Genomic DNA, 27,533 nt, shown 5'->3' on the forward strand with positions numbered 1-27,533 from the left:
ATGAGGGTGCCCGCAGCCGTGGGGGTGACGGCGGCGACGAGGGTGCCCGCAGCCGTGGGGGTGACGGCGGTGACGCAGACAGTGATGGGGGTGCCCGCAGCCGTGGGAGGGTGACGGCAGCTGTCTGCTGAGGGGCCTGGGGCGCAGGCTCTCTGCGAGGCCGTGGAAGGAGTGGAACGGTGGCAGGTTTCCAGGCGGTGGCCCGATGCTTAACCCTCCCGTTGAGACTCCGTGTGAAACGGGCCCTCCCGGGAAGACGGGGGTGAAAGCACGAAGTTGGTGTCGATCGCGTTGAGAACTAACATTGCTGTTTCTCCTTCTCTTTGAAGGTCTCTTTGGCTCCCTCGTCCCGGCCGCCCTCTCCAGACCAGACCTCCTCCGGGCCCCCGGGCGACGTCCCGGCCCGCCCCCGGACCGCGGCCAGCAGCGGGGCGCCCGTGGCTGACTTCAGCTGCCCCCCCGAGTCCTCCTCCTGCCTGGACAACTCCGCGGCCAAGCACAAGCTCCTGGTGAAGCCCCGCAACCAGCGCTCCAGCAAGATGAGGCGCCTGTCCTCGGTAATCCTTCTCTCCCCGCCTCTCCCCGCCTCTCCCCGCCCAGGGTCAGCTGCCCCCCCCCCCCCGGGTCCCATCCACAGCATCAATTACTATGTCTCTCCCGCACAGAAACACTTCCTTCGTTCATCCTTCATTCATCCACTCATTCACTCATTCACTCTTCCCTCTTTCATTCATCCTTCATTCATTCATCCTTCACTCATTCATTCACTCTTCCTTCACTCATCCTTCATTCATTCACTCACTCTGCAGCCCCTTATCAAGAGCCTGCTGGCTGTGTGCCGCCTCTCCTTGCCTTCCCTCTGCACTCAGCGAAGTCCACACTCCAGCACGCACACTCCCCCCGCCGCCCCCTCCAGCTGCCTCAGACTTCCTCTTCTCTGCCTCCTCCTGCTCCTGAGCTCTCGGAGCCGCCCTGCCTCCGGGCACAGGCCTTGTCCCCCTGGGTCTCCTGGCAGCGCCTCCTCAGCCTCGGGGTCTCAGCTCAGAGGTCCTGTCCCCACAGGTGAGCCTGTGGGAGCGCCCCTCCCCCGCAGCACTCACCCCCTCACAGCACAGGCCACCAGCGTGGCCTTTGGAAAGCGTGCTCCCTGTTTCCTGCCGGTCTGCTCCGAGGCCTGGTCCCAGCCGGACTCCAGCCCCGGGCCCGGTCCGCCCAGGGCTGGCCCAGCAAACCGCTGTAGAATGCACGAATGAACGAGCACACAGGGAAGGGGTGATGGCAGAAGCAGCCACCAGATGGACACCGCCCGGCGAGCCTGCGTGGTCGCAGAGGGAGGGTGCCCTGCGAGGACAGGCCCCTGGGGCTGCGGCCGGGGCAGGGGCAGTCACGGCTGGGGGAGGTGAGAACTCACTCAGGGCCCCAGGGAGTCACCGCCCCTGTAGGGAAGGTGCCTTCTCCCAGCTGGGTGGTACGGACACCGCCGCATCCCAGAGGCTGAGCCGGGCAGCGCCCGGTGCTGAGAGAGACCTCACTGACAGTGTTCGCCATTGCCTCCCTCCGCCCCTCAGGAAAGATGGGGCTGACAGGCCCCCGGGACCAGCTGGAGACGGTGGCAGGGGGCCACTGAGGATGTCGGGGAGCCCCCGAGACAGGGCTCCCCTCTGGGCATGTGCTCTGAAGCTCGTGCTGGAAGGCTTGGCGTGGTGTGAAAGGCTGGTTGTGAGAGGACCAGTGCTGCAGGAGGAGGCGAGCTGTGTCACCTCCAGTGCATGTGGCTCCCGGAGCCGGGACCAGGGCGTGTGCAGGAGCATTTCCAGTGGGAGCTCTGAGGGGGCCGGTGGGGAGGGGTGGAGCCAAGGCCCAGTCGCTCTGGCCTGCGTCCTCGGCCGCGCGGAGCCGGGCAGGGACGGAGGCAGCTCCCGCTGATCCTCAGTGTGCGCTATTCCCATGGGGTCTGTGGCCCACAGGGGCGCGTGTCACCAGCCCAGCGGCTCCTGCTTCACGGGAAGGGAGGGCAGCACCCCTTTCTGCTCCGGGAAGAAGAGCTGTGCCTCTTTCTTCGCTCTTGAACTTGACTTAGCTCTTAACCACATTTCAGAACAGCAAGAGCCTGCTCTTCCCAGTCTGGGCAAACAGTCTACCCTTAACTTAAACTGCCGTGTCCGCCCCTCGCCTCCTTTTCCTTGGAGGGAGCAGCCGCGGGTGTTAAGTTTGGGAGGTCTGCGCGTTTTCCCGATGGGGCAGAGGCATCTGCCCGGTCCCCGGTGTCCTGGCTCGGTCCTCAGCTGGAGGCTGTCTTCTGTGTCCTCCGCCCACGAGGTCCCTCTTCCCAGCCACGAGGACCTTCCTGGTGCCGTGGCCCCTGGGACTCAGCTGCTTTCTGATGCTCCATCCTGCTCTGCGGGTGGGGCGGAGCCGCCACGCTGCCCTCTGCTGCCCTCCTGGCCCTGCGTGTCCGTGGGTTCACGCCCCCTCTGGGCTTCGCTGGCCAGTGAGGTCCAAGCCGCCCGGCTTTTCTAACAGCCGGGATCTGTCTCCCCACCCCCCACCTCCCCACCCGGCTCAGGCACCTGCAGAGCCTCCACTTTACTCCTTCCTCCTGCTGCCAGGCGCCTTCCCTGCCAGCTGGGCACCCCGCCCTGTCCACGTGGGGCAAACTGCCCTGCCCGTCGCCGAGGTCTGCCTCTGCCGTGCTCTGGGAGAAAGCAGAAGGGCTTTCTTGCCTCCAGAGCCCAGTCTTCCGTGGTCGAGTGAAATCATTAGGCCTCAAATCGTGTTTCTTTCACGTTTGAGAAACACGTCCCATCCCGGTGTGCGTTTGGCTGCGCCTGTCAGCCTCTGAGGCAGAGGGCAGGGGACAGGCGCAGGCTGTGACCTCGCTGTTCCCGTCTGCACGGGGCCGGCCTGCGGGCTCCAGCACAGACAGGGACACCGGTAAACGTCGGCGTGCCCCTCCCCACCCGTCCGTCCGCCTCCCCCCGCAGTGCCAGGAGCGGGATGCCATGAGCTCCCCGGATCCGCAGGATGGCAGGCTGGATCAAGGGGGCGCCCAGGGCTCTGACAGAGCTGGCCCCTCCTCACCCCACGCTGCTCATCGGCGGTGGCTTCCGCCTGCAGAGGAGCAGGTGCTGCCCTCGGACTCGTGCTGGGGGGCTGGTGAGGGCATGGGGATCAGGGAGCCATGGAGACGGGGCACACACGCATGCTGTGCCTGACCCTCTGCTCCACGTCCAAGCTCACCCTCTTGTTACAGAATTTACCAGGTGACGGAAAACAGGCAGGAGCACGCAGAGATAAGGCGTTTCACATGTCCCGGTACCGTGGCCAGGGGTCAGGTCTCCAGGTCCTGAGGAGGCTTTCCCTTGAGAGCCCTTCGCTTTCTTTGTCCCCAGATGAGGATCAGCCTCTGGCCCTTTCACAGGCTCTGCACAGAGCCTCATGTGCTGGGCGGGAGGCTGTGAGAGCACACCTGAAGGCTGGCCTGGCGCCAGCGCTGATAACCCTCTGGGTGTGTATTGTTCATGGTTATGGCCTCTGGAATGGGAGGAGGACTTGGTGGACTGGTCCTGCAGGACCAGATAATAAGGAAGGGCCGTGAGGAGACCATAGGCTAACAGGAATGTGCTTAGGGATAAAGTCAGGCTGCCAGCACCGCCCACCCCCTGCCCACACACACACCAACACACACACAGACCCACACACACACACACACACACACACACACCCCACACACACACCCCCCCACACACACACACACCCACACACACACACACTCACACACACACACACACCCCACACACACACACACCCACACACACACACACCCCCCCCCACACACATACCCACACACACATCCACACACACACACACACACACCCCACACACACACACCCACACACACACACACACACCCACACACCCACACACACCCACACACCCACACCCACACACACACACACACACACCCACACACACCCACACACCCCACACACACACACACACACACACATACCCAGACACTCACACACACACACACACACACACACAGACACTCACACACACACACACACACACACAGACACTCACACACACACACACACACACACACAGACACTCACACACACACACACACATACCCAGACACTCACACACACACACACACACACACAGACACTCACACACACACACACACACACACACACACACAAATGTCTCATTTTCCTCACACTCCGGGGTCCGTGCTCCACGCCAGCCTTCGCCCCGCGGCCTCCCTGGGCCTCGGGCTGGCGGTGGCTCCGCCGGGGGCCGTGGAGCTGCCCCGCTCCGTGCTGACAGCGGGGCCTCCGGGCCTTTTAAAGGGGCTCCAACGGCACCATTTCCTGTACCAGCAGAAGGCCCTGATGCCTTTGTACCTGCAGCTTTTGAAAATCCTGCTGTAGCTTTCCTTACACGCCTTCCTCTTTCCATGCCCGGAGGAGTGGAATTGTGCGTCTTGGCGAGGGCTGGCTGAGGTATTGTTCGGACATGCCAGTGGTCCCGTGTCCCTTCGGCAAGGAGGCGCTGGCTGGAAACGGTTAAAAATAACATGGACGGACGCCGGGACCTATGGCTGGCCCCGGAGTGCCGCCCGAGGGGGGGAGCGAGCTCGCTGGCCTGGTGACTCCCGGCCGGTCAGCTCTCACAGACCGTCCAGGCCACAGCCGCTGGTCACGGTCACGTCCCGCTTCTGAGTGCGAAGCGATTGCCTTCCTCTCCTCTCTCCGGAGAGCGGGGCCGGCTGTGCTCCGCAGGAGGGCCAGGCCCAGGTCCAGGCCTCGGAGGAAGAGGCCCCCGCAGCCGGTGTGCGGGGAGAGGGAGGCGGAGCGGGGGAGGCGGGCTTTCTGTCGCAGTGGGGTTTGCGCCCTGGGGTGAGGTGCGGTGCCCTGGCGGACCCACAGTCGGCCAGACAGCAGGGGGCTTGGCTGGGCCTGAGGAGGGAGCTGGAGGATACCATGAGCAGAGACAGTAAGGCTAAGTTTAGCCGAAAGTGTGGCCTTCACCCTGAGAGCTGTGGTCACTGTGGATCCTGTCTGACATGCAGGGAATCGTGTTTTAGGCAAACAGCCTGCCCTCGCCAGGAGCAAGTGCTGAGGGGAGGCTGGCTCCACAGAGCCCTGTTTCACGGCCCGGCTCCCCTTTGAGGTCACCCGCCCGGCTCCCCTTTGAGGTCACCGGCCCGGCTCCCCTCCGAGGTCACACGGCCCGGCTCCCCTCTGAGGTCACACGGCCCGACTCTCCTCCGAGGTCACACGGCCCGGCTCCCCTCTGAGGTCACACACCCAGCTCCCCTCCGAGGTCACACGGCCCGGCTCCCCTCTGAGGTCACACGGCCCGACTCTCCTCCGAGGTCACACGGCCCGGCTCCCCTCTGAGGTCACACACCCAGCTCCCCTCCGAGGTCACACGGCCCGGCTCCCCTCTGAGGTCACAGGCCCGACTCTCCTCCGAGGTCACCCGCCCGGCTCCCCTCTGAGGTCACAGGCTCGGCTCCCCTCCGAGGTCACCCGCCCGGCTCCCCTCCGAGGTCACCGGGCCCGGCTCCCTCCGAGGTCACAGGCTCGGCTCCCCTCCGAGGTCACACGGCCCGGCTCCCCTCTGAGGTCACACGCCTGGCTCCCCTCCGAGGTCACACGGCCCGGCTCCCCTCTGAGGTCACACGCCCGGCTCCCCTCCGAGGTCACAGGCCCGGCTCCCTCCGAGGTCACAGGCCCGGCTCCCCTCCGAGGTCACCCGCCCGGCTCCCCTCCGAGGTCACAGGCCAGGCTCCCGTCCGAGGTCACAGGCCCGGCTCCCCTCCGAGGTCACAGGCCCGGCTCCCCTCCGAGGTCACCCGCCCGGCTCCCGTCCGAGGTCACCCGACCCGGCTCCCCTCCGAGGTCACCCGGCCCGGCTCCCCTCCGAGGTCACAGGCCCGGCTCCCCTCCGAGGTCACAGGCCCGGCTCCCCTCCGAGGTCACCCGCCCGGCTCCCCTCCGAGGTCACACGGCCGGCTCCCTTCCGAGGTCACAGGCCCGGCTCCCCTCCGAGGTCACAGGCCCGGCTCCCCTCCGAGGTCACACGGCCCGGCTCCCTTCCGAGGTCACCCGCCCGGCTCCCCTCTGAGGTCACACGGCCCGACTCTCCTCCGAGGTCACACGGCCCGGCTCCCCTCTGAGGTCACACGCCTGGCTCCCCTCCGAGGTCACACGGCCCGGCTCCCCTCTGAGGTCACACGCCCGGCTCCCCTCCGAGGTCACAGGCCCGGCTCCCCTCCGAGGTCACAGGCCCGGCTCCCCTCCGAGGTCACAGGCCCGGCTCCCTCCGAGGTCACCCGGCCCGGTTCCCCTCCGAGGTCACACGGCCCGGCTCCCCTCCGAGGTCACAGGCCCGGCTCCCCTCCGAGGTCACACACCTGGCTCCCCTCTGAGGTCACAGGCCCGGCTCCCTCCGAGGTCACCCGGCCCGGCTCCCCTCTGAGGTCACCCGGCCCGGTTCCCCTCCGAGGTCACACGGCCCGGCTCCCCTCCGAGGTCACAGGCCCGGCTCCCCTCCGAGGTCACACACCTGGCTCCCCTCTGAGGTCACAGGCCCGGCTCCCTCCGAGGTCACACAGCCCGGCTCCCCTCCGAGGTCACAGGCCCGGTTCCCCTCCGAGGTCACCCGCCTGGCTCCCATCCGAGGTCACAGGCCCGGCTCCCCTCCGAGGTCACAGGCCCGGCTCCCCTCCGAGGTCACACACCCGGCTCCCCTCTGAGGTCACAGGCCCGGCTCCCCTCCAAGGTCACACAGCCCGGCTCCCCTCCGAGGTCACATGGCCTGGCTCTCCTCGGAGCTCGGAGGGACTGGCGATCCTTCCCGCCCCGGGAGGACCCAGGAGGAGAGCAGCAGCAGCACAGAGCGCACGTGGTGGACCTCCATGGTCACGCCCCTCTCCGTGGCCTTGCTGTGTGAGCACCCTCCACCAGTTCTCGGCCTGGCCATGGGGGCCTCGGGCGACATTTGTTTGAAAAGTGAGGCCGGCCTCCGGACAGAGCAGGAGGGGGAGTAGGAGAGGCTCCCAGACGTGGATGCCTACGTGGCAGCTGGCACACGCGGGCAGCAGGCACACGCGGGCAGCTGGCACACGCGGGCAGCTGGCACACGCGGGCAGCAGGCACACGCGGGCAGCTGGCACACGCGGGCAGCTGGCACACGCGGGCAGCAGGCACACGCGGGCAGCTGGCACACGCGGGCAGCTGACACACGCGGGCAGCTGGCACACGCGGGCAGCTGGCACACGCGGGCAGGGCGGGCTGCTGCTCCCCTCAGTGACGCTGTGTCCTCTTCCTCTCCTAGCGGGCGCAGTCCGAGTCCCTGGGCGACCTGACCTGCACGCCGGAGGAGGAGGAGGCCGCCGAGGGGCCGGTGCCCGCAGCCGGCGCAGAGGAGACCCCCGGTGCCGAGCGGCAGGCGGAGCCCCGGGGACCGGCCCCTGCGCTGCCGCCTGGGGGGCCCCGTGCCCGGCGGGCGCGCCTGCAGCACTGCCCCGCGCTCAGCGCCAGCGCCGAGGAGGTGGAGAGCCCCCCTGGGGACAGCCCCTCCGGCCGCCAGGCCACCCCGGAGGTCACGGAGGTCATGGAAGTCACCGAGGTCATGGAGGTCACAGAGGTCACGGAGGCCACAGAGATCACCAAGGTCACCGAGGTCACGGAGCCCGTGCCAGGCCCCGCCCCCTGCTTGGAGTGCCCACTTTTGCCTGAAGACTCCCCGCACCCTGATCCCGGCGGCAGACATCACAAGCAGGAGCCATCCCTGGAAAGCCCATGTCCCCGCTCTGAGGATGCAGCTGGAGACGCTGGGAGTTCGTCTCCCCATGTTCCCGAGGAGGACAGGGCACCTCCTGGCACCCGCCCCGCCGCCCCCGTGGAGACTCCGTCAGGTCCAGGCGGGCCAGGCCACGGTGGGCAGGAGGAGGCGGAGCTGACGCTGGCAGTGCCTGGTCCCGAGGGCGCAGAGGCAGAGTGCTCGGAGGACCTCGCCCCACGCCCCCCGGCCTCCAGGAGCTGCCTGAAGCACCAGGTCCCCGCGAGCAGGAGCCTCAGTGTGTCCCCCACACCGCCCGCCGTCCAGTCACCCCCACAGGAGCCCGCCCCCCAGACACCCCCACAGGAGCCCGCCCCCGAGGCACCCCCACAGGAGCCCGCCTCCCAGACACCCCCACAGGAGCCCGCCCCCCAGACACCCCCACAGGAGCCCGCCCCCCAGACACCCCCACAGGAGCCCGCCCCCCAGACACCCCCACAGGAGCCCGCCCCCCAGACACCCCCACAGGAGCCCGCCCCCTGTGCCCCGGACAAGGAGGCCGCTCCCCCGAAGCCCCCCAGCACGGAGCAGGGCGAGTCCCCGCAGCCGGGAGCGGAGCGGGAGGCGCCGGAGCAGAAAGCCGGGAGGGGGGCCGGCAGGCCCCGGGGCGGGAGGAAGTTCTCCGTGTCCTCGGGCCGGGCCTGGCCGCACGGGGCCCACAGGGAGCGGCCGGCGCGCCCGGGCCCCCCGGCCCCCGCCGCCGCCCGGCTGCCCCTGGCGCGGAGCCGGCCAGCCTGGAGGAGCGAGGCCGCCCTGGATGACCCCCCGGCGCCCCCAGAGCGCCAGAACCCCGCTGGGCACGGCCCTCAGGACTCGGGGGGCAGGGGGGCTGGCCCGGCCCGGCCCAGGCAGAGGCCCCCGGAGGCGGCGGCCACGCCGGCCACGGGCGAGCCCCGCCCCGCCGCCCAGGAGCCGCCCCCGAGCGGGGACAGGAGCCCCTTCCCCGTCAAGCTCCGGGCCACGTCCCTCTCCTTCCGACACAGAGACGCGCCCGCGCCCGAGGGGAAAGCGGCCAAGAGGTACAGCGCCGAGGTCAGGCTGGAGAAGGGAGGACTGACGCTGCTCATCAAAGACGACAAGTGTCCCGCGGGGGCACCCCCCACGATCCGGGGAGCCAGGTCCCCCAACGGCCAGGGCCGGGGGAAGGCCCAGGCGTCCGAGCAGACGGGCTTCAAGCCACCCCTGCCCCGGAAGCCGCTTCTGCAAGCCCTCACCCTCCCATGCCCGCCCGCGGACCCCACCGGCAGCCCCGGAGAGCCGGCCCCCGCGCCCCGGAAGGAGAGCCGGCCGGCGGAGAAGCGGCCGCCCCGCCGGGGAGCCGGTAAGAGCCGGCCCTGGGCGTGGGGGGGGGGGTCGGCGGCAGTCAGTGGGCGGGAATGGTCTGCTGGACCTCCACCGGGGAGGAGCCACGGGGAAAACCTGCCCGCAGGAGACTGGCAGGGAGTCAGCATCCCTCCCGGTGCCCCTCGCATGTCAGAGTCAGGCGTGGAGACAGAGGGGAGGCACGTGCCAGGAGGTCCTGCCAGCTCAGAGCAGTCAGGAATGGTCCACACTCGCTCGGCAAGGCCTTGTTTCCTGGCAGGCGGCCCCGCGGGCTCAGGCCACGCCCGCCGCTGAGCTGGGAGCTCGGGAGGCCCTCTGGCTGTGCTGGGGCGGGTCTCCGCAGCACCTGCCTTCTTGGTTTTAAGGGAAGCATCGGCCCCTGTCCCTTACTGTCCCGGCCTTCACCCCCAAGAAGGTGGTTCCTCCGTCTAATGCTCGGGCTCCCGGGCTGAGTGTCCGGCAGGACGCCCCCCGCATACAGCCTCTGTCCGGTGTGAGCCCTCCGGGGGGTGTGGCTCCCGGTCCCACAGGGAGCCGTGTGAGGATGGGGCGGAGAGACGGCATATCCTTCAGCTCCGCCTTCTGAACCGGGAGAGGCCGGCAGGTTTCCGGCGGAGACGTGGTCACCGTGGACTCGTGGAGTTTCAGGCGAGACGGCCTTCTGCTGGGCGGGGCTCTCTGACCCGGGTGACCGGGGCCCTGGGAGAAACTTCATGGCAAATGTTTAAAAATATATTTTATTGATTTTTCACAGAGAGGAAGGAAGAGGGATAGAGAGCTAGAAACATCGATGAGAGAGAATCATTGACCAGCTGCCTCTTGCACACCCCCTACCGGGGATGTGCCCGCAACCAAGGTACAAACAAAACACACATACAAAAGCTTCCAGGATATTTTAAGTGGCTGCTCTGAGTCCAGGCTCTACTAAAGTACCACATTGGGGGACAAAAGAAATCAGAGCCCAGCTGTTCCCCTGGGGCCGTGGTCGGCAAACTCATTGGTCCACAGAGCCAAATAGCAACAGGACAACGATTGGAATTTCTCTTGCGAGCCAAATTTTTTAAACTTAAACTTCTAACGCCACTTCTTCAAAATAGCCTCGCCCAGGCCGTGGTATTTTGTGGAAGAGCCACACGCAAGGGGCCAAAGAGCCGCATGTGGCTGGCGAGCTGCAGTTTGCCCACCACGGTCCTAGGGACCTCGCATCCTGAGCGCCAGATCAGGGCACTCACTCTCAGGAGGAAGACGTGAGCTCACACACAGCAACCCGGACAGAGGCGAGGCTCCCATCCTCTCTGTCCCCTCTTCGCGAGGGAGCAAGAGGGTGTGCAGTGCCTCAGGCCCTAAGGGGCCCTCCGGGTGCAGACGGTCCGGGGAGAAGAGCCAGGGAAAGGCTCGCCCGTCCTGGCCCCTGGCTCCACCTGATTTCCTGCTGCTGCTGCCGCCGCGTCAGGACCGTCAGTGGGGAGCTTCAGGGCGGCCGGAGCTGAGGCTGCCCTGCGCCCGGTCCCAGCGCGGTCGCTGAAGCTGCCGTAGAGGGACCCAATGCCTTCGGCTGAACCAGGGAGGTGGGAGGGGGCTTGGTCTTCCAGGTAAACCCCTGACCTCAGCTCCGTCCCTTCGTGGCCTGGGATTGGAAATGTCCCTCCAGGGCTCGCTGAGAAGGGCTGAGAGCTGGGAGCGACGCCTCGGGGAGCGGAGCGGCTCACCGATGACCCTGGCTTCTCCGCCCACAGAAGGCTTCCCTCAATGCCCTGTGCCTGTGCTGGGCTTTTTTCTTTTATTTATAAATACAGCATAGTATGTATTCACCAGGGGCTTCCTTCCACAGCAGAGAGAATTGTGTTCACAGCCTCTGAGCACAGAATAGCCCCGGGGGATGGATTCCAGGGCGGAAGAAACTGGGTGAGGGGGCACTGGCCGGAGTTCGCTTCTGGGAGTTTCATTTCCTCGCAGAGACCAAGGGGAAGAATGACCGGGGCTCTCAGGAGCTGGCCCTCCCGAGGGGGAGGTGTCTGAGGGGGGAGCGCCGCCGGGAGAGGCGGTGGCTGCTGCCGGGGGCCCGGGCTCGGGCGCAGGCCGGCCTCGTGCAGGGCCGAGCAGGATCTCAGCGAAGAGCCTCTGAGGTTCGCAGATGCTGGATCTGCTGGTGGTTTGGTTCATTATTGCTTCTGCCGTCCTCCTCCTCCTCGCTCCCACAGGACAGCCGCTGAAGGCAGTTCCGTTTATATAAAACGTACAGGTTATAGAAGTTTTAGTAACAGTATTGCTCAGAAAGTCCTGGTTACTGCTGTCGATTATCTCGGTGGTAGGCCCTTTGCCCCAGGCCCGGGGGCTCCACCTCCCTGTCCCCACTTCAGGCACAGGCCAGGCCAGGAGCTGAGGCCTCCCGACGGGTGCCCTCTGCCTTCCCAGCGCTCCTGCTAGCCGTGCTCGCCGCTCACACTCCCTCTTCCTTCCTCAGAGGCCTCGAGGAGCTGCCACAGGGAAGCTGGGAGAGTTCCATGTTGTTGCCATAAACCCAGGATCCTGGCTGGCCGAGCGGGCGGGCCTGGCAGGGCCACCTCGGGGAGGTGGCGGCAAGCCCGGGCCGCGCTTGTGCGCAGCCACCACAGAGCGCCCGGTGTCTGTGACGGCCGGAGCAGGCGGATGGCCGGGGCGTCAGGACACTCAGCCAGAGTCTAAACCACAGGACTAGAATTAGCAGAAAGCAGTCAGTGGCTCTCGTGTAGAAAACTGATAAAATACAAGGTGTCCATAGAAAGAGCAGTCACCTATGAGGCCACTGTCTAGGTGTTAAATCTGTTGGACTTTCCTTCTAATCTTTCTGCGCGCGTGTATGCACGTGTGCGTGTGTACATGTCTGTGTGTGTGCATGTGTATATATGTGTGTGTGTGCGTGTATGTGTGTGTGTGTGCATGTGTGTGTGTGTGGTTTGTTTTCTGTAGGGTTGTGGTCACATGGCAGATATTGGGACAGTAGCTGGGGCCTCATTTGGTAACCGGCCTCAGCCTCTAATCCAGCTCATTCCACCCGGCCTGGCCTGGTGACAATGACAGTCAGGCTCTGGCCTCTTCCTGGATGCGCGGCCTCACCAGATCACACTTCACTCATTCGGCAAATAGTTCATGTGCTCCCGCCACACGCATGCACTGCGCTGGCCCAGCAGCAATGGGAAAGCACAGGACCTGGTCCCCCGGGAGGGGGGGGGGGGGCTGTGTGTCACAGGGAGTGAGGAGAGAGCCCATCTAACTGGGTATCAGGGAGAAAATGAACTCAGAGACTCACTGACCGACCTTTGTTTCAATGTACTTAGATTCATTTGGTAGAATACAAGGGGGATGGATGCTTTTGCTGGCACGCTAAAAGTATACTCATATGTCTTGAATTCTTGAAGGAAACCAACTTTGTCCACACCTACCTTTCCTTTTAGCCTATCCTTCCCTTCGCAAGTCTCTTCAGCTCCCCGCACAGCACACCTGTGTCCGTCCCGCACACCCACTTCCCACAGTTCAGTCTGCAGCCGATTTGCCCAGGACTTGCACACGGGCAGGGAGTGGATGGCTAATGACAACAGCAGCCGATGTTTACTTGGCCCTTACCAAGTGCCAGGGGTCATAGCAAATGCTCTACAGTTCAATCTCCAACAACAGTCTCCTTCACAAAGCGGGGAGCTGTGGGAACACACCCTGTGGCCGCCCGCACAGTGTGCTGTGCCAGCGGGGCTCCTGGTGGGGCGAGGGAGGTGCTGTCGGCATCCAGTGGTGGCAGTTAAACTACCACCGTGCCCGGGACTCACCCAGCCTGAAGCTCAGTAGTGCTGCGTCAGTGACAGGTGATGATGGGGAGGGAACGGTGTGTAGAAAAGTTGGGGGTCGTACCCCTTCATAGGAGATGGTATGTGACGAGGTGTGTGAGGACTGGGAATCAGGAAGCCCCTTTGCGATGCCCCTTCATTACGTGTTGGCCCTGGACCCTGAACAAGTCCTGTCCTGCAGAGACTCCATTCCTGTCTCTGAAATGGGGACTGGAAGTGCCCTGACATCACAGAGACGTGTGGGGCTCCTTGCGCATGTGAAGCTGCTCTGAGAGTCAAGGCCAAGTACACCTCAGCTGTTGGCATGCCTCTGGTCGGAGAACTGTCCCTCTCCATCTGGGAGGGGCGAGGGCCAGGCGTAATGAAGGACGGGAAGGCAGGACGTTTGTGTACATTTTGAATTGTAAGAGGTCGTATGTAATATAATAACGTCACTACTTTCTCTCCTTCCTCTGCTGTAGCTCACAATTATATTCAAACTAGAGCCCCAGTGCACAAAATCCATACACTGGGGGGCCCCTCAGCCCGGCCTGCACCCTCTCGCAGTCGGGAAGCCCTCGGGGGATGTCTGACTGAAGGCAGCGGGACGTCCTTAGCGCTGCCTCGGAGGTGGGAGAGGCTCCGGCCACCACCGCTGCACTCGCCAGCTTCTGGCTGAGCAGCGCTCCCTACAGGAGCACACTGACCACCAGGGGGCAGCTCCTGCACCCTCTCCAATCTGGGACCCCTTGAGGTATGTTTAATCGCCCGTTTAGATCGGGATTGGGTCTAAACCGGCAGTCTGACATCCCTCTCACAATCCAGGACTGCTGGCTCCCAATTGCTCGCCTGTCTGCCTTCCTGATTGCCCCTAACCGCTTCTGCCTGCCAGCCTGATCACCCCATAACCACTTCCATGCCAGCCTGATTGATGTCTAATTGCTCCCCTGCCAGTCTGTTTGCCCCCAACTTCCCTCCTCTGCCGGCCTGGTCACCCCTAACTGCCCTCCCCTGCAGGGTTGATTGCCTCCCTTGCAGACCTGGTCCTTCTCAACTGCCCTCTCTTGCAGGCCTGGTCCCTCCCAACTGCACTCCCTGCTGGCCATCTTATGTCCACATGGGGGCAGGATCTCTGACCACCTGGGGGCAGCCATGTTGTGTGTTGATGGTCAATCTGCATATTACTCTTTTATTAAATAGGATAGAGGCCTGGTGCATGGGTGGGGGCCAGCTGGTTTGCCCTGAAGGGTGTCCTGGATCAGGGTGGGGATTCCTTTGGGGCATGTGGCGGCATGAGCGAGGGGCCTGTGGAGGTTTGCAGGCCAGCCATGCTCCCTGGTCACCCAAGCAGAGGCCCTGGTATCTGGAATTTATTTACCTTCTACAATTGAAACTTTGTAGCCTGAAGCAGAGCCAAGCCTTCTGCTTGCTCTGTGGATGCTGCCATTTCTGTTTGGATTTCTTTACCTTCTATATTTGAAACTTTGTAGCCTGGAATGGAGGCCTAGGCCAGCCAAGGCTGCAGAAGCTTGGCTTCTTCCATTGCCAGGGAAACCCAAGCCTCCCTCCTGCTCTCTGTGGCTGCAGCCATCTTGTTTGGGATTAATTTGCATACACACTCTGGCTGGTGGGCGTGGCTGGTGGACGTGGCTTGTGGATGTAGCGAAGATGTGGTTAATTTGCATATTACTCTTCTATTAGGTAGGATTATTATCTAGGATACCAATGCCTTTCCATCCCAGATACTTAGAAGATCCGTGTATCACCTGGCAGGGAGTGGAGGCCAGTTGCCTGCTCTTAGAGGATGTGGGAACTGTGCCATCTCTCCCCCTCCCCCACCCCAGCTCTGAGCTGCGTGCATTGCGCACATGGTGGCTGAGCACGTACACAGGCTCCTCAGGCTCAACTCCGTGCCCTGGAGCCGTCGCTGGCTCCCAGGCTCCACCAGGAGCTGCGGCCTGGGGCTGGACAGCCCTGGATGTCTGCCAGCCTTGCTCCCCTGGGGTTGGGTTCTGCTTCTGTAGTTAAGCAACAGTCAGAGCATCTGACCCTGGGGCACCCAGTCACATGCCTGCATGGGACCAGCCCCACACGTCCACATCCAGGCGTGACGCACACGTTGGTGTTTCTTTATAAAGTGTTTTCCCACAAATTCTGCTACGAGAAGCAGAGCCTTGAGACAGTGAGTGCTGGTGCTGTAACAACAGACGGACCAGGGAGCCCCAGGTCCTCTTTTAGGAAAAGATCCCGTACATTCCTACCACGGAGTCCTGCACAAACCCCACCTGGCAGGCACCCTCCACCGTCCGGTGAACGTGCTCTGCTCTCAGGCGCGCCGGGAAGGCCGGCCCAGGGACGCTCTGGCTCCAGGGCTTTTCCCCAGAGCAGTTACAGACTGGGACGTGCTGATACTATTGGTGGGCTCTGACAGAGCGTCCCATGCGGGTGAGCAGTTTGTGTCACCTGGAATGACACAAACACGCTCTCAGGAGCGTTTAAAGCAACAGCATGAGTTTTTCCTGACGTGCATGTGCAGGTTGTGAGAGAGGAGAAGTGTCAGTTGGAAGGCGGTTTCCGAGGAGCCGGGTGGGGAGGTCACGGCAGGGCCTCTGACTTGGGGTAGGGAACAGGGTGGGACACTTGGCCCCGGAGGCCGCGTGCTGGTGGCTGAGACGAGGGATCGCCCTTGAGGCTGTGAAGTGAGTCTGTGACCAGAGAGGGAGGCGGTCTGCCCTGTGGTTCTGGGGTCTTTGTGGGGGAGGAGTGGATCCAGGGGAAGCGTCAGAGAACGGCAGGAAGGGGAGCCCAGGTGGGCAGGGGAGCGGCAGTAGGAAAGGCAGGTGGGCCCAGGACCCCAGGTGCCTTTGCGGGCAGGGAGGAGGAAGAGGATGGAAAGGGTCTGCCCCTGACGGAGGACGTCCTTCGGAGAGCCATCTCCCCCGACCCGCTCCGCGCAGCAGCCTTACCTACGCACCGTCTGGAAACAGCTCCACAGTGCGAATTCGCCTCATGTCTGTGTGCTGACAGTTAGAGCTGGTGCTGAAACAACAAACAAACCCAGCAGGCCTCCGGTCCCCAGGTGGGAAAAGACTCATACATTCCTCCAGTGGAGGCCTGCACAGCCGAGACTCCTTTCCTGGTGGCTCTCCATGCCCCGAGTGAGCCCTGACTGTCTCAGTGTTTGTTTGTTTTTTGTTTTGTTTATTTTTTAACTTTGTATTGAAGAGTGATACACAGGCAGAGAAGCACACAGACCCTGTGTGTGCATCTGAGTGGATTTTCACATACTTAACACCACCCAGAAGACAATGAGGCAGTAGCCAGAGGCCCCTCCCAGCCCCCCCTCTGGCAGCTCTGGAACTCATTTCCGGGCCTCGGACCCCTCCATCCACGGGCGCTCTTGCAGGAGAGCGTGTGTGGTGCCCTGGAGAGATGTGCTAATGGGAAGGAACTTCCTCTCTGTGGTCTCGGCGCGCACCACGGGCCTGGGCCTGGGGCACTCACCAGGCACAGACGGTTCTCGTTCCCCGCAGTAGTTACGCTCTGTGACGTCTGAATGAGCAGCTGCTGAGCCATTGCCCCGGGGAGAGACAGGCCGAGGTTCCCGGAGCCTCTGACCACACTTCCACCCGCTGGTCAGCGGGTGACCGTGCTGCTGTGCACGTGTCTGCAGGTGCCCCGGCGGGTCATTGGTATTGATCGGGCGTTTCAAGTACGTGTGAGCACTAGGAATGTTCTCACAGGTGGGATTCATAAACAGTGAGGACGGCTGTGTTTGTTGACTCCGTAAAGGAAGGAATGGTGCTACGGTTAATCTGAGGTGGAACTGGGACACAGCCGTGCGTGAGCTTAGGAGCAGGAGCTCGCTCTGGGAAAAGCCCTCGCGGAGCATGGAGATGAGGTAGGTGTGCGGGAGCGCGGCAGCTGCCAGCAGTGAGCACACAGCCGGGCCGGGACAGGGCGAGGGGCAGCTGCAGACGGCCAGCGTGTATCGATCAGGAGCTGTCTGTGTAAGCAGAGACTGACAACAGATCAATACGTGCTTTAAAAAACACAACTTTCAAACGGAAGTCGGACTAAACGCTCAGCACGGGTGAGCCTCCCCCTACACCCCAGCAATCGCTTTAGTGCCCGTGTGCTCGCGTTGCTCTCGGTGTGAGCGGTGGGCCTTGCGCACAGCCGCAGCCGTGGCCCACCGTGGCTGCAGCCTCGTACTCAGGCCTCCTCCAGAGCCATCCCAGGAGCACTGTGTGTGGCCTGTTTCATAGAACTCTCCCTAGTGAGTGTCAAGCACTCTTTTTGGCTCAAAGAGGATAATCCAATTGCACGGCATAGGCCCTCACCAAGGCCATGTCCTGTGGTAAGAGTGGCATGTCCAATGCCTCCCACTGCCCTGCACGGGGGCTGGAGAGGCAGCCAGAGTCCCCGGATGCTGGGCTGCCTTGGTGTTTCACAGCCGCCATTCTGCTGTTGGTTAAAACCGGGATGAAATTTTTTTCTCCAGGTACACTTTGTCTTGACCGAATTACTCAGAATGTTTTGTTGACTGAGGTAACGTGCTAGGCGCTGCTGAGAGGACAGCACAGCCTGACACCCTGGACCACACGGGAGCAGAGGGTACAACCAGCGACTTCACTGAGAGTGAAGAAGATACTGGAGAAGTGAATTAAGCCTTTAAAAAAAAGTCCAGGAGAACCAAGATGGCAGTGTAGGTAAATGCCTGAACTCACTGCCTCCCACCGACACATCAAAATTACAACTAAAACACAGAACAACCATCATTCAGAACCGCCTCAAATCTGGCTGAGTGGAAGTCCTGCAACTACACAAGTAAAGAACACAGCACACTGAGACTGGTAGGAGAGGTGGCGGCATGGAACAGGCTGGTCCGACACTCACGTGTGGCAGTCTTTTAATCAGGAGAGATATCTCCAAGGCCTTCTGTGAGAAACAGGGGGTCCCAGCTGCACACCAGACCCCCAGCCCAGGGTTTCAGAGCTGAGACTAGAAGTCCCCATAACTTGGAGCTGTAAAAACCAGCGGGGATTGAGGCTGAGTGACACAGAGGCTGCTGGAGTCCCAGGTGTTCCTCTTAAAGGGCCTGCACACGAATTTACACTGTCCCACTTCCTCTGAGCTCCAGTATCTAGCTTTTAGGAGAAATTCAGGGACATACAGGGAGAAAATAGACTGTCTAGCACCAAGGCAGGAACTCAGGGGAAACTTTCTCCCAAACAAGGGTGCTCACAAGGGCCATTATTCCTGTGCTGGGCCCTCCCTTGATGTAGAGATGACTGGCAGCCATATCTGAGGTTCCATCAACATGGCCCATACTGTTCACTCTGCCCTGGTGATTCCCTAAGACCCCACAACATCCAATTTACAGCCCCACCTAAACTGCTTGCAGTTGCTTTCCCACATGAATGGCCTGTCCTGGCTAAGACTTCAGACTTTGCTCAAATATCTCAAACAAGCACCCCTCCATGCCTATCAATAAGAGGCTCAAGACCCAGCACTAGAACCAGCCTGCCTTGCTTCACAGCTGGGCCTTGTCTGGGCATTTCCTAGCCCAATACAAGTAGCAGCCATCTGTAGAAATCTCTAACTTCTGCCAGGTGCTCCCAGGAAGTGGCTGACTTTGCACCTCCTAGGAGGCCCCCAGTGCACCCGGTGGACAGCTTCATACCGTAACAGATTACAATTCTACACATCCACCAGCAATACACTCAAGGAGCTGACTCAGTGAGCACCAAAGCCCCACTGTAGCAAGTCCTGTTCCATAGGGGTCTCCTGCACAGAAGCTCTTCCATTGTAGACACAGCTGGTTCTCATAGCCCATCTGCCTGGAGTTCATTTCCTCCCAGTGATGCCAACAGCAATCAAGGCTTAACTACAACAAGACTGCGCACACAGCCCACACGGGTGTACCTAGAGTGCCCAGCTCAGGTGACAGGGGACACTGAGCCACTGAGCACAGCAGGACACCTACTACACAAGGCCACTTTACCAACTCCAAGAGACATAGAAGCTCTACCTAATACATAGAAGCAAACAAGGGAAGCAGCCAAACTGTGGAGACAAAGAAACATGTTACAAATGAAAGAAATGGAAGTAGACAAACTAGTAGATACAGAGTTCAAACCAATGGTTATAAGGTTGCTCAAGGATCTTGATGAGAACTTCAGGGGACTTAGTGAGACTTTTACGGATCTTAGAGAGAATTTCAAAGACATGAAAAAGGACGAGTCAAAAATTAAGCATACACGATAACTGAAATAAAGAATAATTTATAGGGTTTCAACAGTAGAGGAGAGAATTCTAGTAATCAAATCAAAAATTTGAATATGGGAAAGTAAAAAAAAAACAAACAAACAAAAAAAAACAATTAGAAAAGCAAAAAGAAAAAAGAATCAAAAAATATGAAGCTAGTGTAAGGAGCCTCTGGGTCAACTTCAAGTATACCAGCATTCACATTATGGGGTTGCCAGGAGATGAGAGAGGACAAGATATTGAAACCTATTTGAAGAAAAAATGACAGAAAACTTCCTGATGAAAGAAATAGACTTACAAGTCCAGGAAGCACAGAAAGTCCCAAATAAGAGGAATCCAAAGAAGCCCACACTAAGACACATTATAATTAAAAGGCCAAGGGTTAAAGACAAAGAGAGAATCTTAAAAGCAGCATGAGAAAAATAGTTCATTACCCACAAGGGGACACCCATATTTTTGTCAGCTGATTTCTCAACAAAAACTTTGCAAGCCAGACGGGAATGACAAGAAATATTCAAAGTGATGAATAGTAAGGACCTATAACCAAGATTATTCTACCAGCAAAGCTATCATTTAGAATTGAAGGTCAGATAAAGAACTTCACAGACAAGAAAAAACTAAAGGAGTTCATCACCACCAAACCAGTATTATATGAAATGTTGAAGTGTATTCTTGAAGAGGAAGAAGAAGAAGAAGAAGAAGAAGAAGAAGAAGAAGAAGAAGAAGAAGAAGAAGAAGAAGAGATAAAAAATATGAACACTAAAATGGCAATTAATACATATCTTTCAACAATCGAGTCTAAAAACAATAATCAAGAAATCTAATAAATAAAATAGAATCAGAGGTTTGGAAACATGGAACAGATTGACCAATCTCAGAGGGAAGGAGGTGCAGGGGGCAGGAAGAGATTAACCAAAGATCTTATATGCAGACTAGAGGCCCGATGCACATGGTGCAAGGGGCTCGGTCCTCGCAGCCACGGCGGCTCGCCTTGGCCCTCGCAGCCTTGGCTTCATCCGGAAGGTCAGTCGTCTGTCTGGTCTAATTAGCATATTACACTTTTATTATAGACTTGAGGCCCGTTGCACGATGATTTGTGCAATAGGCCTTCCTTCTCCTGGCTGCCAGCACTGGTTTTCCTCTGGTAAACAGGACCCAGGCCTTTGCTTCAGCCGCAGCAGAGAAGCCAAGCCTCTTCAGTCTTCAGTCATCAGACTTCAGTCTTTAGTCTTCAGTTCATGCCTGCATATGCAAATTATCCCACCATCTTTGTTGGGTTAATTTGCATACCCACTCATGACTGGCTGGTGGCTATCATGAAGGTATGGTCAATTTGCATATTTATCTAGAGGCCCGGTGCACAGGATTCGTGCACTGGTGGGGGGGCATGGCCTGCCGCTCATCCTGGTCAGCCAAGTGGTGCTCCCACTGTGGGAGTGCACTGACCACCAGGAGCAGCTCCTGCATTGAGCATCTGCACCCTGGTGGTCAGTGCACATCACAGCGACTGGTCGACCAGTCATTCTGGTTGTTCCACCGTTCGGTCCCTGGACTTTTATTATATAGGCTATCCATTACCTGTGGACACAGACAATAGGGTGGTGAAGGCCTGGGGTGGTGCGGGGCGGGAACCAGGTGGAGGAGGCAATGGGGAGAAAAGAGGGGAACATCTGTAATACTATCTTCTATATATATAAAACCCTAATATGCAAATAGACTGAATAGCAGAACAACCAAACAACTGGGCACTATGATGTGCACTGACCACCAGGGGGTGCATGCAAAACATGCCAGATGTTGGCTGTGTCGGAATGGTGGAGCAGGTGAATGGGGGCACCAGACCAAGGTGGGGTTCCGGTTGCTGTCTTCAGGGAAACCACTGGTGGTAACTGAAAATTCTTTGCTCCCACACGCTGCAATTCTGCCTGGCACTCACACCTGCTGCTGGCACTGGCCCCACTTGCACCCTCTACTGGTGCCCAGCGCTGGTCCCAACGCTCAGAGCCATCAGCAGGTACGAGCGGTGGCTGCCGACCCTGGTCACCCCTGAGGTCTTCTCCACCTCCCCCTGCTCCTGAGGGGCGATTGGGGCAGTCAGCAGGTGCAAGCAGGGCCGGTGCCGGTAGCGCATGGGAGTGGTGGTGGCAGCAGGACTGCGGCTGACAGGGGACTGGGGCTACAGCGGGAGTGGCCTGGTTGGGGCAGAGGATGGACTGAGACCCGCTCCTGGGCCCACCACAGCCTTGTGGTCCATGGTTCCTTTCAAGATGCACAAATTTGTGCACTGGGCCTCTAGTCAACAAAGATTGAAAAAAAGAAAAAAAGACATTTCAGGAAGATAGCGTACAGACTCTGTGAATGAGGGATTAATAACCAGGAATGAGAAGTGTAGACTTTCTATAAAACAGACAACCACCCAGCTTACCTTTCATGTGCCAAGGTCTGGATAGATAAATAACATGTAAAATAAAATTACATCGTAAATGGGCTCTTTTATTATAGAACAGGACGAGGTATGTAGTCTGTGCCGTGTGTTTGTTAAATAAGTTCCAATGACCAGAAGCATGAACCAGTAGGGAACACGGTCAGCTAGCAGACATGTCTAGTACCAACCCTGGGGCCAAGGTCTCAGGGAGTTACAGAGAATTGGGAGAGGGACCAGAGCAGGCTGCATGGAGGAGGTGGCACCTGGGCATGGCCTTGTTGGACAAGAAGAGGTGGTTCTGGAATGGCATCCAATCCCTCATCCCCTCCCTGCACTGCGACGCAGCCTCCCTCCTCAGTCCCCCAGTCAGATGTTCTTCTCACACAGCCTCCAAGTGTGACCCTGGGTTGGCCCCTGGAGGCCCCCATGTGGACAGGGAGAGGCCAGAGGCCCTTTCCAGTTCCCCTCCGGCCCTGCACCTTTCCGGCCTCTGCCTTTCCTCCTGGGCGGCCTGCCTGCCCCCTGCTCGCCCAGAAGCTCTGCTCTCCTCCTCCAGGCCCCAGCCCCAGACAGCGCCCTCAGCTGCTGCCCCTCGCTCAGGCCCTGTCCACACAGCACTGTATGAATTGTAGCGTTTCCCAGTGTCCACCATGGTTACTTGTTGGTAGTCTCCCACACTAGACTTGAGTTTTGTAAGGAAGGGAGGGCGAGAAGAAGGGGAGGGGAAACGCGGGCTGTGTCTTAGAGGAGGAGCTAGGGCTGGATGGGAGGTAACAGGGCCAATGAGTGCTGAAATCAGGAGTGGAACAGAAGAAGCGATGAAGGCCGGTGTGGGAACCAGGAAGAGCCTGCGGGTTCCGGAGCGGGTCTGGCAGGGCCGAGAGCGGCCGCACAAGGAGGAAGGGCACCTAGAGCGGTCACGAGGTCAGGCCGGGCTCAGGGTGAGCAGGTGGGGGTGGGAGAGACACCCATCCTTCTGGTGCAGCGGGGGGCGGGGGGCAGCACTGCGGCTGGCTTAGGGATTGGCTGGAGGGACTCAGGCAGAGGCCACAAGTGGAGGGTGGGGGGAACCGAGAGCTGGGGCTTCACGGGGCCTCAAACCTCAATGGAGATGGTTCTCCTTTGAGCTTGGGAGACCCAAGCTTTATGCAAAGCAGCAGGGAGGATGGCTGTGGTCAGGAAGAGGTGAAGTTGCAGGAAGAGACCAGGGATGGATGAGACAGACAGACGGACAGGGCTCCTGGGGGATAGGGCTCCCGGGGAATGGGGTGGTGAAGGCCTCGGGGGCAGCCAGGAGTAGCGCAGGGGCCATCCCCAGGGGCCTGGCCCAAGGGGCCCCTCTCGGCTGGCCGGAGGCCGGTGCTCAGGGGCTCCTGTCCCTCATCCCTCCTTGGTGACCAGGCAACGGAGGGGAAAGGACTCCAGGTTGAACTGGAGGCAGAGACAAGAACAAACAGAGTGGCACCCAAACACAGCAGAGCAGAGCAGAGCGCAGAGAACAATGATGCCACCTGCCCTGGGGCATCGGCTGCAATGAGGCTGCCTCGCCTGCTGGCCAGGCGCTCGCTGGGAGGGACCCCGGAGGCCTGGATGGGCGTGTGGACACGAGGTCGGCTTGGTTCCTTGTGCTGGAGGCAGAGGTTCAGGGGGCAGCTGCTGCAATGTTTGGGTCTCGGGTACTTCAGAGAGAAAGTACTTTTGAACCTCTGAGAAGCCGCTTATTTCATCCTTGAAAAAAATAAATAAGATTGCTTTCCATTTCTCTTAATGAAGGTAATAACTTCCCATTGTAGAAAATATGAAAATACAGGAGAGTTAAAAAGGAGGAGGGGAATGGCCCACAGCCTTACCACCCAAAGATCACTGTGAATGTGGGAGAAAATTCAGCAAAACGTGATGGTTTTACAGGCACTGTTTCTCCACTCTCCGGAACACGGAGGGACACAGCTGCGGCTGTTTTGGGTGTCGTTCTTTACAAATGGAAGGGCATGCTTACAACTTTTAAAAGAAAAAACAGAAGAATGTGTCTACAATTCCCAAAGCAATCAGGAAGTGTGTAAAATGACGGTCTTGTGTTACAGAAATCTTATCTACTTGTGTACTTTCATGTCATTCCAGAAAATACCCCTTATGAGGAAGTTAGCTCTAAAATGTGTGTATAGGAGCGACTGCATTTAAGTGTTTGTGGCTCAGACCAGAGAAGCACAGTCTCCTTGGTGCACCCTTAAATGAGGAAGCAGAGTTCCCTAAAGAAAAGGAATAGTCCCCCCAGAGAGGCTCCCCGACGTCAGTCCCCCTCCTGCCACCCCCTGCGCCCCTCGCCCCCGGGGTCCTCGGTGTGGGAGCCACGACAGTGAGACTGCGGAGGGACCAGGCGTGTTTTGACAACCTTGTGTTTCCACCCACAGAGAAGGGCCTGCCTCCCGCAGCCCCGGGGCCTGGAGCCGAGGGCCAGTCTGGGCCACCCTGGATCACCATCACCCCACAGAAGCGGCGAGGGGCCCCGGAGCAGCCGCCCAACCAGGAGGACAAGCCTGGGGCCCAGACCCTGGAGCCCGAGATAGGAAAGCCAGCCAAGGCCCCCGAGAGGGCCCAGGTGGGTGCAGAGAGCAACGCCTTCCTGAGCCTGTGGGTGCGGGGGAGAGGCGGGCCGAGGCCCGCGGGCCACGCTTCCTGCCTGGTGGTGCAGAGCCCGTGGCCGGGCTGGGGCCGAGGCCCGCGGGCCACGCTTCCTGCCTGGTGGTGCAGAGCCCGTGGCCGGGCTGGGGCCGAGGCCCGCGGGAACCAGGCTTCCTGCCTGGTGGCGCAGAGCCCGTGGCCGGGCTGGGGCCGAGGCCCGCGGGCCACGCTTCCTGCCTGGTGGCGCAGAGCCCGTGGCCGGGCTGGGGCCGAGGCCCGCTGGCCATGCTTCCTGCCTGGTGATACAGAGCCCGTGGCCGGGCTGCGTGCTGCCAGCTGCCCTCGGCTGCAGGGCTGTCAGGGAGGCGGAGGAGCAGGTGGATCACTCGGGTGGGAGGGACAGCTTTGCTCCTGCCTCCTAGGCAACAAGCATCTGGAGAAGTGGAGCAGGTTAAAATAGCTCCTCAGTCAGACGGGGACCAGGTCAGAGCTGCCTCTTGGCTCGGGTGGACCAGCCCCGCCTCTGCTGCTGCCCAGTGCCTGCAGTGATGCCAGGGCAGGCAGGGTCCCCTCCTCCAACCCAGGGTCCCCTCCTCCCACCCAGGGTCCCCTCCTCCCACCCAGGGTCCCCTCCTCCCAGTCAGGGTCCCCTCCTCCCAGCCAGGGCTGCGGCTGCCCCAGGGTCCATTCGCAGTCTGGACTCAAAACAACTTTTTCATCCCCAACAGCTGTGCTTGGAAGCAGGCTGAGAATCATGACATTCGCATCCCCCCAAAGTAGCCACCACGGTGAAGCCATGGCTTGTTTCAGCCGTGGGGGCGGAGGAGGGGGAGGCAGAACCCGCAGGACCCGCTCCTCTTCATCTTAACCCAAATCTCATCGCCCCCATGCCTGCGTGCAGACAGCATTTATAAACAAGTGTGAGCCAGCGATCTGGTTTGGGGCTCTGTGAGCAGACCACGTGTCGTAAAAACCTCAAAACTACTTGCAAACACCATTCATTTACACTTTCCAATGGGATCCCTGCGGTCCAGTGTCCGGGCTGAGGCCGCGGTGGGGACAGGGCAGAACCCAGGACGCCTGTGTGTGTCCCAGGGCATCTGAGCTCCTGGTGCTGAAGGCTGGGCCAGTGAGAGCACAAAGCAGAGCCCGAGACAGCGCCAGCCACATGCTTCCTGTTACAGACCGCGTGGCTCCGCCTGGTTCTGCTCAGACCCACTGAGCTCGGGTGACGGGCAGAGTGTCCTCCTTGTGTCCTCACAGGGGCCCGTGAGGCAAGCCGACTTCATCCGCAGCAAGTCCTTCCTGATCACCCCAGCAAAGCCCGCGGACCGCCGGCAGGGGAGCAAGCTCTGCCTCCAGGAGGGGCTGCAAAGAGGGATCTCCTTGTCCCACCAGAACTTGGGTATGAAACCTGCCAACAGCCCCGAACACTCGGAAATCCCCTCCTGGGGTGGGCCCACTGGCTTTGTTTTTTTGTTTTGTTTGTTTGTTTGTTTTTTCTGAATTACTTGACACACGGATTTGTTAAAATAGCTTTTATTGAGATATTGCCATATCACGCACCTGTTTTAGGTACAGTCAGTGAGTACTAACGGACAGTGAGCACATGTTTCCTGAGTTGTCCAACCATCGCAGTCCAGTCTTAGAGCCTCACCCAGAAAGCAGCTTTGGGACCACCTACAGGCACTCACCATTCCCGCCCACTCCAGGCAACCACCAATGACAACTACTTTCAGTCTCTGCTGACCGACCGTCCTGCCTTTCTTAGTCATGTCCTATTCCCAGAATCACAAAACACGTACTCTTGGGTGTCTGGCTTCCTTCGCAGAGCATTCATCTCTGACATTCCATGCATTAGCACCTTTTAAAATTTTTTTAAATATATGTTATTGATTTTTTACAAAGAGCAAGGGAGATGGATGGAGAGTTAGAAACATCGATGAGAGAGGAACATCGATCAGCTGCCTCCTGCACACCCTCTACTGGGGATGTGCCCGCAACCAAGGTACATGCTTTTGACCAGAATCAATCCTGGGACCTTCCATTCCGCAGGCCGACGCTCTATACACTGAGCCAAACTGGTTTTGGCTTAAATTTCTTTTTAATTATGTAAAATACACATAACAAAACTTACCTCCTAACCCATTTTTAAGTGTGCAGGTCAGTCATGTTAAGAATATTCACACCTGTACACAGTCCCCCAGGCTGTAGTTTTCCTCTGGAAAATTCTCTCTCACCGCATGGGAGCCTCCTGACAGTCTGTTTGTCACAGCAGGTTTTCTGTGCCTAAACCTTCTCTACATTTTTGTACGTTAAGGATTTCACATTTGAGACCACAGTTAGACCTCGATGCGTGTCTTAAAGAAATGCAGAGGCGTGAGTGAAAATTCAAATGCGTTGCTGGTGTGTGTGTCTGTGTTGTCTTCACCCCAGCAGCCCAGTCGGCGGCGATGGCGGAGAGGGAGTTGCACCAGCTGAAGAGAGCCAGCTATGCCAGTGCCGAGCAGCCGTCCTGGATGGAGCTCGCCAGAAAGAAGGCTCAGGCGTGGAGTGACATGCCCCAGATCATAAAATAGGCTGACAGCGTGTGACAAAAATGCCCACCACCCTGACTGATGGGTCACGTTCGTGAAAAAACTGCCACTGAAGGCAAAGACGCTGAACCGTAGGAGTGGTTTTTATCATCCGGCTATGGGAGGGCGGGCCTGGGGAGGAGGGAGCCAGGCCAACAGGGAGGACAGACACACAGCCACGGGCCTGGCCAGCAGGGCCCGCAAACAAGAACACCATTGAGAAGGTGTTCGAGGAGCAAGGCCCGGTGCCCGGAGGTCTGAATGCCAGTCTTTCAGGATCGCCTTCATCAAAGGAGCTCCAACACGGAAGAAGCCGTGAAACACGGATGCAAAACCGGGACCCGGAGAGCGTGTGTCTGTGCCTCCCCCTGAGATCGGCTGTGTCTGCGGCCACAGCCCCGCCTGCGGGTCCTGCCTGCTCCTCTCCTTCCCTCGTGGGCGTGGTATTTGTGGTACGTAAGGATGCCGCGTCCAAGAACAGGGATAAAGCAGCCAGTTTTCCTGAAGACAGACGCTCTGTGAAGGGGCGGGAAGAGCACAGCAGGGCGCATCAACTCGCAGACCGTTTCCAACAATAATTTTTAAAATTTTCCACTAGGCATCTGTGTCCTTAGCCGTTGCACAACATATTCATTGCCTGTTCAATAAAAGCTTTCAAACATG

General features: G+C 59.8%; 1 protein-coding gene across 1 annotated transcript; it reads left to right on the forward strand.

The window, feature by feature from the left end:
- LOC311631164 (CRACD-like protein) lies at positions 1–27,533 on the forward strand (the record flags this gene model as incomplete). The annotated part of the gene is made up of 7 exons (XM_084900979.1): positions 1–81; positions 330–557; positions 7,354–7,629; positions 7,693–9,181; positions 24,084–24,271; positions 25,558–25,699; positions 26,731–27,533. The coding sequence occupies 7 exons, from the start codon at positions 1–3 to the stop codon at positions 26,871–26,873; spliced, it is 2,547 nt and encodes an 848-aa protein (XP_084757105.1). The 3' UTR covers positions 26,874–27,533.

This window comes from Pipistrellus hanaki (assembly GCF_964339955.1).
Source record: "Pipistrellus hanaki genome assembly, chromosome: 12".
NCBI classification, from domain to species: domain Eukaryota; kingdom Metazoa; phylum Chordata; class Mammalia; order Chiroptera; family Vespertilionidae; genus Pipistrellus; species Pipistrellus hanaki.